This window comes from Dendropsophus ebraccatus, chromosome 7 (assembly GCF_027789765.1).
Source record: "Dendropsophus ebraccatus isolate aDenEbr1 chromosome 7, aDenEbr1.pat, whole genome shotgun sequence".
In the NCBI taxonomy this organism is placed as follows: Eukaryota; Metazoa; Chordata; class Amphibia; order Anura; family Hylidae; genus Dendropsophus; species Dendropsophus ebraccatus.
Window position 1 is genome coordinate 147,874,808 of NC_091460.1, and position 14,748 is coordinate 147,889,555.

The window sequence follows — 14,748 nt, forward strand, 5'->3', positions numbered from 1 at the left end:
TGATGTACCTCATGGTCCATTCGCTTTATAGGAATACTGGAGTGAGTGTTCTATTGGTCGCCAGACTGTAGACTTTCTTGTTTTTCCTCTCTGAAGGAGCTGAAGCGATCGGTACCTGTAGGACTCGGCCTTTCGGAAACACACATGACCTCCCATGGATTTGATAGCACCAAGGAAGGAATCGTAGAAGCCGGACCCTTCCAGGGTAAGCCCATTCTTATTCACGACTATTAGCTTGGTTACTGGAGCGATAATACGTCGCAGTCACATCGCAGGATTAGCCCCGTATTCACACACTTACCTCATAGTCTGTATATCATCCTGAGCAGCAGAAGATCTCATGGTGTTTGTTCTGGATGTTTCTTGCCTCCGGCTGCTTTCTGTCCTTGGAATTGAATTTGTTTTTTATCCTGACACATTGGATTTACTTACCTGAGTGTGCATCATGGAAATAAATTACCGCACATTTCTTATCACATGACCAGCGGACCGAGAAAGTCAGGGAAAAACCCTTCATGTTCCATGCCAAACTGTAATCTTCCCCGAGGTCTTCATAGGGTAGTACAGTCATGGCCAAAAGTTCTGGGAATGACACAAATCTTCTATTTTCCCATGATCCTCTGCCCTCTGGTTTTTCTGTGTGTTTGTCAGATGTTTTTATCACATACAGAAATATAATTGCAATCATATTGTGAGTAACAGAAGCTTATACTGACAGCTAGATGAGTTACTGCAGCAAGTCTATAATATTTGCAGTGTTTCGACTTCTTCTTCTTCAGGACCTCTGCAATTCTCCCCGGCTGCTCTCATACAACTTCTGGACCAAATCCTGACTGATAGCCGTCCATTCTTGCACAATCATTGCTTGCATTTTGTCAGAATTTGTTGGTTTTTGTTTGCCCACCCGTCTCTTGATGATTGACCACAAGTTGTCAATGGGATTAAGATCTGGGGAGTTTCCAGGCCATGGACCCAAAATCTCTGTTTTATTCCCTGAGCCATTTAGTTATCACCTTTGCTTTATGGCAAGGTGCTCCATCATGCTGGAAAAGGCATTGTTGATCGCCAAGAGACAGAGACTGTCCTGGCGCTTGCTGGTCTTTCTTGGGCCCCTGGAGCCTTTTTGGCAACAATGGAACCTCTCTCCTTGAAGTTCTTGATGATGCGATAGATTGATGACTGAGGTGCAATCTTTCTAGCTGCGATACTCTTCCCTGTTCGACCATTTTTGTGCAGTGCAATGATGACTGAACGTGTTTCTTTAGAGAGAACCATGGTTCACAGAAGAGAAACAATGATGCCAAGCCCCAGCCTCCTTTTAAAGTGTCCAGTGGTGTCATTCTTACTTAATCATAACAGATTGATCTCCAGCCCTGTCCTCACCAACACCCACACCAGTGTTAATGGAGCGATCACTGAAACAATGTTAGCTGCTCCTTGTAAGGCAGGGCTGCAATGATGGTGAAATGTGTTTTGGGGAATAAAGTTCATTTTCTTGGCAAATATTGACTTTGCAAGTAATTGCTGTTAAGCTGATCCCTCTGTATAACATTCTGGAGTATATGCAAAATACCAGCAAAACTGAAGCAGTAAACTTTGTAAAAATTAATATTTGTATCACTCTCAAAACTTTTGGCCATGACTGTACTATAGTGTTACTCTTCTAGCTGATAGCGCTGGGGCAGATGGCAGCATGCCGCCCGGCTAGAAGCTCCAGATCCGGAGAAGAATATACAGCACTGAGGATAAGCCGGAGCTTCTGCTCCCTGAGAAAGAAGCTACTGGGGGGGAGATGGAGGGGGCTGAAGAAACCAGGAGAACCATGCTGGTAGCGGGTCATGTACTTAGAGGGACCGGAACAAAGAAGAATCTAAGCTGCGTGTAACACTGGATTTTTACAGCAGATTTCTAAGGTTTTGCAGCCGGTGTTTATCCATATAGGAAAAAAACTACAATACACTAAAATTTACTTCTTGCAATGTTTCTGTATAATTAGTGTGTGCCCGTGGGGTGTGCCTATAGTGTGTGCCTGTGGGGTGTGCCCATAGTGAGTCCCTGTGGGGTGTGCCCATAGTGTGTGCCCATAGTGAGTCCCTGTGGGGTGTGCCCATAGTAAGTCCCTGTGGGGTGTGCCCATAGTGAGTCCCTGTGGAGTGTGCCCATAGTGTGTGCCCATAGTGAGTCCCTGTGGGGTGTGCCCATAGTGAGTCCCTGTGGAGTGTGCCCATAGTGTGTGCCCATAGTGAGTCCCTGTGGGGTGTGCCCATAGTGAGTCCCTGTGGGGTGTGCCCATAGTGTGTGCCCATAGTGAATCCCTGTGGGGTGTGCCCATAGTGTGTGCCCATAGTGAGTCCCTGTGGTGTTTGCCCATAGTGTGTGCCCATAGTGAGTCCCTGTGGTGTTTGCCCATAGTGAGTCCCTGTGGGTTGTGCATATACCCTGGGAACCATCTATTCCTAAATCCCTAATACAAATTACTCTAATAGAGGTCAATAATGTCATATGTAGCACAGGGCTCTTCCAGATGGTCCAGTAAATGGTGTTTATTCAGGCCGCCATCTTGGCAGGTTACCAGGAGCTTAGAATTATATTTCCCTGAACACACGTTTAGTTTGTTTGCCAATAAAAGGAAATCCTCTGATTTGCAGAGCTGCAGCATAACCGCACGTCATTTAGTCTATTTATTCTCAAGCCCATAATGTATCAGGTGTAAGAGGGAGGAAGGTTTCTGCATGGCAGCACAAGGGAACAAGAAGTGCAGTCGCCCATAGCAAACAATCCGATAGCATCTTCCATCGATCACAGATGAAAGAAACAGAACCGATGAACCTTGTGTAGGGCAGGTGTGATGTCGTTACCGATTCCTGCAGCGCCGCTGCCTCTTCAGCCTTTAGGTGGCAGTCATTTAGTTGCAGCAGTGATTTCTCCATTAGGTCTCACTGTAGACGTGACTGTAAACTAAAAGTGAAGTTTTTAAGACTGTAATAAACTAAAAAACTAAATGAGCTGTAATAGACTTTCCTTCCTCGCTTATTAGTAAGGCAGATTACTGGGCCATAAACTAAGGTGAAAGGCTCCTCCACCCTGTTGGGAATGTGGCTGATTCATACCGATCTAGCAGGATTGCTGGGAGGCAACATGGCTGCTAAATGGTGGAAAGGGAGGGTGAGATGACATACGTTATAATTGGTTTGTGTATACTGTAGTCCACATTATATACCTGTCCCCGTATTCAGGATAGTTCATTGCCTGCTCTGATGTGACACATAGCAGTCATTACATACAGATAGTAAAGGAAATCTATAAATGTCATTTGTCAGAAATCAATAAGTATCAATAATACAAGTGACTTTAATAAACTCTGTAATAGGTTTTATTAAGCAAAAGAGTCTCCTTCTTGCTCAGAGGGCTGTTTTCCTACCCCCCCCCCCCCCCTCACTTGAGAAGAAGCAGGATTTCTGTGTCCATTATGCTCTATGGAGAGGGGAGGGGCTGAGGGGATGAGTGAGCAGGAGAGCAGAAACGGCATCCCTGCACAACACCTCATCCTGCAGTCTTCTCTCACCAAGTTCCCAGATAAGCACTGACCTTTCTGACCTGGGAATCCAGTGTTTTCTGTGCCCAGACAGTCTCCAAACTGTACAGCTGCTTCTCTGCTCCCCCTGCGCACTTATCCCCCTTAGCCCCTCCCCCCTCCATAGGATATAATGGACACAGCAGAACCAGTCTTCATTTTCCTCCTCTGTAATGAAGACGGCTTTGCCCGATAAGGAGCAGATAAGTAGTGGGGGGGGGGGGGGGGAGGCTGGGAAACAGCTTTTTGAGTACAGAAAGAGGCTTTTTGCCTAATAAAACCTATTACAGAGTTTCTTTAAAATCATTTGTACTATTCATTTCTGCAAAAACATGTTAAATGACAGCTACACTTTAAGGTGTCCGGTGTTGCTGAGCGCGTTTTTGTGATCATTTTGGCGGAGCACCCCCATGATTGTTGAGGCTGCAGCTCGGTTTTGAGCACCATTGATCCTCGTAGCTTTGGAGCTGCGATATCTGAGAGCTATACTACTGGATTTTCTGTTCATTTCAGTGTAGAGTTGGGGTCTAGCTACAGGTACCAATATTACAATTGTTCTCTACCCTCCTATAGTAGAGCGCCCGTTGTGGCCGGTATCTCCCAGTAGCTGGCGGCCTGGACTCCATTCATATCTTACAGATGTACATGTATTCTGTGCCTTAATGTCCCTGCACTTTGTCCTCCTCTTCTCAGGATCCTTCACCACCCCCAGGTCTCCAGTCATTTCCCCCAGCAGTATGGCAGCCAGCAGACTGGCTGAACAAGGAGATGATCTGGTTTGTCCGCCAGGTATTGCCATGCTGGATAGAACCTCTGGAGCTGCCGCTGCTGCTGCATTAACCCCTTCATTTCCTATTAACATCTTGATGATTATTACTAGTATTGATCCGTATTAGTCTGCTTTAATCTTGCACAAATTATCCTGAATCTTAATCTCTCCTGCTGTATATGGAAGCAACGTTGCATTGACTCTCTGCAATACATCCTATAGGGTGACGTATGGGGAGTCCAAGGTGTGACTGCTCCGGCTTAGACGCTGCACCATGCACCACCTGCTTCTCATTCTCCATCTCCTTGTAAGATCAAAGGAAAGATGTTGCGTCCGAGTTGTAGCTTTTGAGCTCGGCTGGAGGCCGTGTTACACCCGTATTACACCCCAGGAACATGTATGAAGTGAGCAGGGTGATGTTGTTTCATAAAATAATTGCAAAAAAAGTGAGAATCTTATAATAATGGCTCATTTACCAATTTTGCTTGTAGATATATTGGTAACTGCATAATGTTACTTGGGTTGGAACGATAATTTAGTTAAAGGGGTTCTCCTGTGCTACACAAACATGGCCGCTTTCTTCCAGCATCGCTCTTGTCGCCAGTTTAGGTGCAGGTTCCATTGAAGTGAATGAAGCCTAATTGCAAACTGCACCTGACCTGGAGGCAAGAGCGGTGCTGTCTCTGGAAGAAAGCCGACAAAGATGAGTACACAGCTGCCTTTTAATCCTGTAAGATGAATGCATGTTCACTTTTCTGAATGTTAGAGGCCTTGCACCGTTAGTTATTGGAGCAGATCCTTCATAGTATGGGCCGGTAACCCTTCTAGTAACGTGTGAACGTTTCTATGTCTCAGAAGACTTGGCGATCACTTATTACCCGACTAATGGTGGTATCGCTCTCTCTAATAACAAACTTCTTTTCTGCTTTATAAAGTTTTATTTTTTCTTTTTAATACAAAAAAAATAAAACATTTTGTACAAAGCTGAATATGTTTGCCCCCAGTTTATCCCGATTGCGTTTATTTCCTTAGCTGACCAGCAAAGAACGCAGCAGAGAAGCGGCCCGATTGTACTCGCTGAAGAACCGAGAAGTACGGCCATCGAAAAGCTTGAGCTAGTGAGAAGATGGAGTTTAAACACATACAAGGTCTGTGGTCACTGAGATCCCATCACTTCTATAGGGCTTAGTAAGATGTCATTGTTCCTGGAGGACGCTAAATTACCCAATATCCGTGCCTCATAGTCCTATATAGGAGGAAGTAGGGGTGCACAACAAGAAACCAAATAGTTGGTGCTTATCACGGACGGGCTTCAAATGCAATCCAATACAAAAAATCCGTAGCACTCGTTTTCATATGCAAAAGTGTTCAAACGTTTGTTTACAGCGTGCAAAAAGACAAGGCCAGGTATATAACATTACTTTTTTTCAGAAACACAATCCTGGGTGTGAAATAATGTAAAGTTTTTGGCGACTGGATGTTTCGACCCTATCCAGGGTCTTTCTCAACGTCGCTAAGGCACTGTGTGATGAGGTGCGCACCAGTCGCTGTCCTATGCCGTATCAAGCGCTTGATATACCTGGCCTTGCCTTTTTGCACGCTGAAAATAAACGTTTGAACACTTTTGCATATGAAAATGAGTGCTACGGATTTTTTGTTTCATATGTCATAACTGTATACGTTAGAGGACGTCTCCTCTCCATGACTATATATATAAGTTACAGGACGTCTCCTCTCCATGACTATATATAAGTTACAGGACGTCTCCTCTCCATTATATATATGTTACAGGACGTCTCCTCTCCATTATATATGTTACAGGACGTCTCCCCTCCATTATATATATATGTTACAGGACGTCTCCCCTCCATTATATATATAAGTTACAGGACGTCTCCTCTCCATTATATATATGTTACAGGACGTCTCCCCTCCATTATATATATATGTTACAGGACGTCTCCTCTCCATTATATATATATATATATGTTACAGGACGTCTCCTCTCCATTATATATATATATATATATATATATATATATATATATATATATATATGTGTGTTACAGGACGTCTCCCCTCCATTATATATATATATGTTACAGGACGTCTCCTCTCCATTATATATATATGTTACAGGACATCTCCTCTCCATTATATATGTTACAGGACGTCTCCCCTCCATTATATATATATGTTACAGGACGTCTCCTCTCCATTATATATATATATGTTACAGGACGTCTCCTCTCCATTATATATATATATATATATATATGTTACAGGACGTCTCCCCTCCATTATATATATATAAGTTACAGGACGTCTCCCCTCCATTATATATATATAAGTTACAGGACGTCTCCCCTCCATTATATATATGTTACAGGACGTCTCCTCTCCATTATATATATATGTTACAGGACGTCTCCCCTCCATTATATATAAGTTACAGGACGTCTCCCCTCCATTATATATATAAGTTACAGGACGTCTCCTCTCCATTATATAAGTTACAGGACGTCTCCTCTCCATTATATAAGTTACAGGACGTCTCCCCTCCATTATATATATGTTACAGGACGTCTCCTCTCCATTATATATAAGTTACAGGACGTCTCCTCTCCATTATATATATATATGTTACAGGACGTCTCCCCTCCATTATATATATAAGTTACAGGACGTCTCTCCTCCATTATATATATATATATGTGTTACAGGACGTCTCCCCTCCATTATATATATATATGTTACAGGACGTCTCCTCTCCATTATATATATATGTTACAGGACATCTCCCCTCCATTATATATATGTTACAGGACGTCTCCCCTCCATTATATATAAGTTACAGGACGTCTCCCCTCCATTATATATATAAGTTACAGGACGTCTCCCCTCCATGACTATATATAAGTTACAGGACGTCTCCTCTCCATTATATAAGTTACAGGACGTCTCCTCTCCATTATATAAGTTACAGGACGTCTCCCCTCCATTATATATATGTTACAGGACGTCTCCTCTCCATTATATATAAGTTACAGGACGTCTCCTCTCCATTATATATATACAAGTTACAGGACGTCTCCTCTCCATTATATATATATGTTACAGGACGTCTCCTCTCCATTATATATATATGTTACAGGACGTCTCCTCTCCATTATATATATGTTACAGGACGTCTCCTCTCCATTATATATAAGTTACAGGACGTCTCCTCTCCATTATATATATACAAGTTACAGGACGTCTCCTCTCCATTATATATATATGTTACAGGACGTCTCCTCTCCATTATATATATAAGTTACAGGACGTCTCCCCTCCATGACTATATATAAGTTACAGGACGTCTCCTCTCCATTATATATATGTTACAGGACGTCTCCCCTCCATTATATATAAGTTACAGGACGTCTCCCCTCCATTATATATATATATATGTTACAGGACGTCTCCTCTCCATTATATATATGTTACAGGACGTCTCCCCTCCATGACTATATATAAGTTACAGGACGTCTCCTCTCCATTATATATATGTTACAGGACGTCTCCCCTCCATTATATATATATGTTACAGGACGTCTCCTCTCCATTATATATATAAGTTACAGGACGTCTCCCCTCCATGACTATATATAAGTTACAGGACGTCTCCTCTCCATTATATATATGTTACAGGACGTCTCCCCTCCATTATATATAAGTTACAGGACGTCTCCCCTCCATTATATATATATATATATGTTACAGGACGTCTCCTCTCCATTATATATATGTTACAGGACGTCTCCCCTCCATGACTATATATAAGTTACAGGACGTCTCCTCTCCATTATATATATGTTACAGGACGTCTCCCCTCCATTATATATATATGTTACAGGACGTCTCCTCTCCATTATATATATAAGTTACAGGACGTCTCCTCTCCATGACTATATATAAGTTACAGGACGTCTCCCCTCCATGACTATATATAAGTTACAGGACGTCTCCTCTCCATTATATAAGTTACAGGACGTCTCCCCTCCATTATATATATGTTACAGGACGTCTCCTCTCCATTATATATAAGTTACAGGACGTCTCCTCTCCATTATATATATACAAGTTACAGGACGTCTCCTCTCCATTATATATATATGTTACAGGACGTCTCCTCTCCATTATATATATATGTTACAGGACGTCTCCTCTCCATTATATATATGTTACAGGACGTCTCCTCTCCATTATATATAAGTTACAGGACGTCTCCTCTCCATTATATATATACAAGTTACAGGACGTCTCCTCTCCATTATATATATATGTTACAGGACGTCTCCTCTCCATTATATATATAAGTTACAGGACGTCTCCCCTCCATGACTATATATAAGTTACAGGACGTCTCCTCTCCATTATATATATGTTACAGGACGTCTCCCCTCCATTATATATATATATGTTACAGGACGTCTCCTCTCCATTATATATATAAGTTACAGGACGTCTCCCCTCCATGACTATATATAAGTTACAGGACGTCTCCTCTCCATTATATATATACAAGTTACAGGACGTCTCCTCTCCATTATATATATATGTTACAGGACGTCTCCTCTCCATTATATATATAAGTTACAGGACGTCTCCCCTCCATGACTATATATAAGTTACAGGACGTCTCCTCTCCATTATATATATGTTACAGGACGTCTCCCCTCCATTATATATATATATGTTACAGGACGTCTCCTCTCCATTATATATATAAGTTACAGGACGTCTCCCCTCCATGACTATATATAAGTTACAGGAAGTCTCCCCTCCATTATATATATAAGTTACAGGACGTCTCCTCTCCATTATATATAAGTTACAGGACGTCTCCCCTCCATTATATATAAGTTACAGGACGTCTCCCCTCCATTATATATATATATATATGTTACAGGACGTCTCCTCTCCATTATATATATGTTACAGGACGTCTCCCCTCCATGACTATATATAAGTTACAGGACGTCTCCTCTCCATTATATATATGTTACAGGACGTCTCCCCTCCATTATATATATATGTTACAGGACGTCTCCTCTCCATTATATATATAAGTTACAGGACGTCTCCCCTCCATGACTATATATAAGTTACAGGACGTCTCCTCTCCATTATATATATGTTACAGGACGTCTCCCCTCCATTATATATAAGTTACAGGACGTCTCCTCTCCATTATATATATAAGTTACAGGACGTCTCCTCTCCATTATATATATATATGTTACAGGACGTCTCCCCTCCATTATATATAAGTTACAGGACGTCTCCCCTCCATTATATATATATGTTACAGGACGTCTCCCCTCCATTATATATAAGTTACAGGACGTCTTCTCTCCATTATATATGTTACAGGACGTCTCCCCTCCATTATATATATATGTTACAGGACGTCTCCCCTCCATTATATATAAGTTACAGGACGTCTTCTCTCCATTATATAAGTTACAGGACGTCTCCCCTCTATTATATATATACAAGTTACAGGACGTCTCCCCTCCATTATATATATATATGTTACAGGACGTCTCCTCTCCATTATATATATATGTTACAGGACGTCTCCCCTCCATTATATATAAGTTACAGGACGTCTTCTCTCCATTATATAAGTTACAGGACGTCTCCCCTCTATTATATATATACAAGTTACAGGACGTCTCCCCTCCATTATATATATATATGTTACAGGACGTCTCCTCTCCATTATATATATAAGTTACAGGACGTCTCCCCTCCATGACTATATATAAGTTACAGGACGTCTCCTCTCCATTATATATAAGTTACAGGACGTCTCCCCTCCATTATATATAAGTTACAGGACGTCTCCTCTCCATTATATATATATATATATATGTTACAGGACGTCTCCTCTCCATTATATATATAAGTTACAGGACGTCTCCTCTCCATGACTATATAAGTTACAGGAAGTCTCCCCTCCATTATATATAAGTTACAGGACGTCTCCTCTCCATTATATATAAGTTACAGGACGTCTCCCCTCCATTATATATATATATATGTTACAGGACGTCTCCTCTCCATTATATATATAAGTTACAGGACGTCTCCTCTCCATGACTATATAAGTTACAGGAAGTCTCCCCTCCATTATATATAAGTTACAGGACGTCTCCCCTCCATTATATATAAGTTACAGGACGTCTCCTCTCCATTATATATATATATATATGTTACAGGACGTCTCCTCTCCATTATATATATAAGTTACAGGACGTCTCCTCTCCATTATATATATGTTACAGGACGTCTCCCCTCTATGACTATATATAAGTTACAGGACGTCTCTCCTCCATTATATATAAGCTGATGATCAGTCCTGTAGAGTTTGTATATAGACATGAGGATGACTCTGGGTTCTGCATTGATGGATGATATATTGTAGTATAATGTTACTGGCCGTACATTGGCTTTCTGTGTTCTGTACGGTCGGCCATGCAGGATTTGAGGCACTGAGGAGCTGGGAATCTTATTTGCTATTCATTACGCTGACCAGGGACGTATGAAGGTTCCCCCAGTACAATGTGCAGTCCCATTTGTTTTTCTGCATTATACAATGGGGATATTTACCGCTAACAACCCCGGATTTCTTACAGATGTGTCCTGTAACAACTTCTGCCGCCATGTCCTAGAGACACGTCCCAGCTGTGATCCGTCTGTGTTCAGCGCCCACCATCATATCATCGCCCGGCTCCGCACTCCCCCCCCCCCCCCCCCCAGCTCCATTACATCGGTCTCACTGTGGGGGGGGGGGGGGGGTCAGCCATAGGTGCGATGTGCAGCATTAGTGTCAGCCATAGGTGTGATATGCTGCATTAGTGTCAGCCATAGGTGTGATATGCTGCATTAGTGTCAGCCATAGGTGCGATGTGCAGCATTAGTGTCAGCCATAGGTGCGATGTGCAGCATTAGTGTCAGCCATAGGTGTGATATGCTGCATTAGTGTCAGCCATAGGTGTGATGTGCTGCATTAGTGTCAGCCATAGGTGCGATGTGCTGCAGCTCCTTTCTCTCCTTGTCCGTAAATGATCTTTGTGATTGAGGGAACTGGTTGTATCTTCTGCTTTCTGCTCCTATTTTGTTTCCTTTATTTTCAGCACTCGGAGACCCCCTTTAGGGTGCGTTCACACATACAGAATCTGCAGCAGATTTGATGGCGCACATTTGAAGTTGCAGATCCTGTAGGTGTGAACACACCCTTAATGATTGTAGACTACTTCTTTAATTGAGCAGAATGGTGAGGCCTCTCTGACTGGTAACGTGTCTCCCCTGCAGTGCACCCGGCAGATCCTCTCCGAGAAGCTGGGACGTGGCTCGAGAACCGTGGACCTGGAGTTAGAAGCACAGATAGAAATCCTGAGAGACAACAAGAAGAAGTATGAGCATGTCCTGAAGCTGGCGCAGACGCTCTCCTCCCAGCTCTATCAGATGGTGCAGACCCAGAGGCAGCTGGGAGACTCCTTCGCAGACCTCAGTCTAAAGTCCTTAGAGTTACATGTAAGTACGAGGACGTTGTACGGCGTTCTTGTATCCGATACTATTGCTGTGTTTTTGTGTTTCTTTCATTACATATGTAACATCATCACATGGAAATTGCCAGATTTGTGCTGGTCCCATGCAGACAAATTGTATCATTTTCACATACTAGACAAGCAAGTTATAAATAAAAAATCTCTTCCAGCTGCTGTATGTCCTGCAGTAAGTGGTGTATTCTTTCCAGACTGATACAGTGCTCTCTGCTGCCACTTCTGTCCATGTCAGGAACTGTCCAGAGCAGGAGAGGTTTTCTATGGGGATTTGCTGCTACTCTGGACAGTTCCTGACATGGACAGAGGTGGCAGCAGAGAGCACTGTGTCAGGCTGGAAAGAATACACCACTTCCTGTAGGACATACAGCAGCTGATAAGTATGGGAAAACTGGAGATTATTTAAAAGACATAAATTACAAATCTATGTAACTTTCTGGCACCAGATGATCCGAAAGAAAATATTTTTTGCTTTGCTACCCCTTTAAGCCAACCGTGATTGCCCTCTCCCGTAACTACAGGAGTGAGTTTAGTTATGAGTAGAGATGATTGAACAGGGCCGAGGTTCAGGTTTGTATGAACCCAAACCATCAGCATTTGATTCCCGCTGCCTCCCCGTCCCGTGAGGAAGATGGAGACAGCCCGAGTACCGCCTGGGGTAATAGGGATACAGCCTGGGTAATAGGGATACAGCCTATTACCTAGGCTATTGCCCAGGCTGCTGTATCCCTATTGCCCAGGCTGCTGTATCCCTGTTTTTCAGGCGGTATTTGGGCTGTCTCCATCTTCCCCAGGGAACGGGGAGGCAGCTGGAATCAAATGCTGATGATTCGGGTTCTTACAAACCTGAACCTCGGGCCTGTTCCATAATCTCTAGTTATGAGCTGCTGTAGAACCTGAAACCATAGACGTCCAAGGCAGTTGGGCTATCCTATGATTAATGTTACACACATTTCTGCTTTTATATCGGGGCGCTTTGTGCGCGCGCTTGTGTCGGGGCGCTTTGTGCGCGCGCTTGTGTCGGGGCGCTTTGTGCGCGCGCTTGTGTCGGGGCGCTGTGTGCGCGCGCTTGTGTCGGGGCGCTGTGTGCGCGCGCTTGTGTCGGGGCGCTGTGTGCGCGCGCTTGTGTCGGGGCGCTGTGGGCGCGCGGTTGTGTCGGGGCGCTGTCATCACGGTCTATTAGACCGTCAGTCATGAAAGTCTTTTTTTGGGCAGCTACAAATCGCGTAAGGTGCTGCAGGGGACAATAACCTCCGTCCTCCTACCTGCGTCTCCTTCACCCACTGCTGAGGCCTAATTACTATTTGTGGCTTCTGTCACTTATATAACATTATGTAACTTACTAATACAGTTATTGTTTTCTGTCCTCCGGATCAGTTTGTGCTGTACGCTTAGGCGCTTCTGTTATAGAAAATACTAATGAAGTAAAGGAGAGGCGCTCTCTTTTTCCTGCCCCCTCTCTCTCTTTTTCCTGCCCCCTCTCTCTCTTTTTCCTGCCCCCTCTCTCTCTTTTTCCTGCCCCCTCTCTCTCTTTTTCCTGCCCCCTCTCTCTCTTTTTCCTGCCCCCTCTCTCTCTTTTTCCTGCCCCCTCTCTCTCTTTTTCCTGCCCCCTCTCTCTCTTTTTCCTGCCCCCTCTCTCTCTTTCCTGCCCCCTCTCTCTCTTTTTCCTGCCCCCTCTCTCTCTTTCCTGCCCCCTCTCTCTCTTTTTCCTGCCCCCTCTCTCTCTTTTTCCTGCCCCCTCTCTCTCTTTTTCCTGCCCCCTCTCTCTCTTTTTCCTGCCCCCTCGCTCTCTTTCCTGCCCCCTCTCTCTCTTTCCTGCCCGCCCTCTCTCTCTTTTTCCTGCCCGCCCTCTCTCTCTTTTTCCTGCCCGCCCTCTCTCTTTTTCCTGCCCGCCCTCTCTCTCTTTTTCCTGCCCGCCCTCTCTCTCTTTTTCCTGCCCGCCCTCTCTCTCTTTTTCCTGCCCGCCCTCTCTCTCTTTTTCCTGCCCGCCCTCTCTCTCTTTTTCCTGCCCGCCCTCTCTCTCTTTTTCCTGCCCGCCCTCTCTCTCTTTTTCCTGCCCGCCCTCTCTCTCTTTTTCCTGCCCGCCCTCTCTCTCTTTTTCCTGCCCGCCCTCTCTCTCTTTTTCCTGCCCGCCCTCTCTCTCTTTTTCCTGCCCGCCCTCTCTCTCTTTTTCCTGCCCGCCCTCTCTCTCTTTTTCCTGCCCGCCCTCTCTCTCTTTTTCCTGCCCGCCCTCTCTCTCTTTTTCCTGCCCGCCCTCTCTCTCTTTTTCCTGCCTGCCCTCTCTCTCTCTCTCTCTCTCTCTTCTGCCTGCCCTCTCTCTCTCTCTCTCTCTCTCTCTCTTCTGCCTGCCCTCTCTCTCTCTCTCTCTCTCTCTCTCTCTCTCTCTCTCTTCTGCCCCGCCCTCTCTCTCTCTCTCTCTCTCTCTTCTGCCCCGCCCTCTCTCTCTCTTCTGCCCGCCCTCTTCCTATCTGGTCTTTCTTGATTTTAGTCACTTTCCATGAAGCAATTAAATGAGATGAATTTATTTCCCTGCTGAACCAGTTTGGAAGCTTTACGGTTTTATAGACTGTTTTAATAATATTAATATGGCGCATGTAGCGACAGACCGAGGTTACTGGGGTGCGGGATGGTTGGATTTTAGGGACCACGTTATTTCAGGTGTTCTATGTCAGAGGATAGTCGCCCTTTGTCTGCTTCATTCTGGTATATAACTTTTTGGGTATAGGTTATGTTTAGATACTTTAAAGAGGTAGCTTACCAACAATGTGTCCTGCAGGAAGTGGTGTATT

General features: G+C 44.0%; 1 protein-coding gene across 6 annotated transcripts in view; it reads left to right on the forward strand.

The window, feature by feature from the left end:
• The window catches only part of ARFIP1 (ARF interacting protein 1), a 65,063-nt gene that overhangs the window by 32,829 nt on the left and 17,486 nt on the right, over nucleotides 1-14,748 (forward strand). For 5 of the 6 annotated variants that reach the window (XM_069978699.1, XM_069978703.1, XM_069978700.1 and 2 more), the window contains 4 exons: nucleotides 97-205; nucleotides 4,268-4,363; nucleotides 5,376-5,491; nucleotides 11,709-11,930. In XM_069978699.1, coding sequence (XP_069834800.1) covers nucleotides 97-205; nucleotides 4,268-4,363; nucleotides 5,376-5,491; nucleotides 11,709-11,930 — 543 coding nt within the window. The remainder of the gene's footprint in view (nucleotides 1-96; nucleotides 206-4,267; nucleotides 4,364-5,375; nucleotides 5,492-11,708; nucleotides 11,931-14,748) is intronic. The other variant, XM_069978701.1, reaches the window with a different exon arrangement.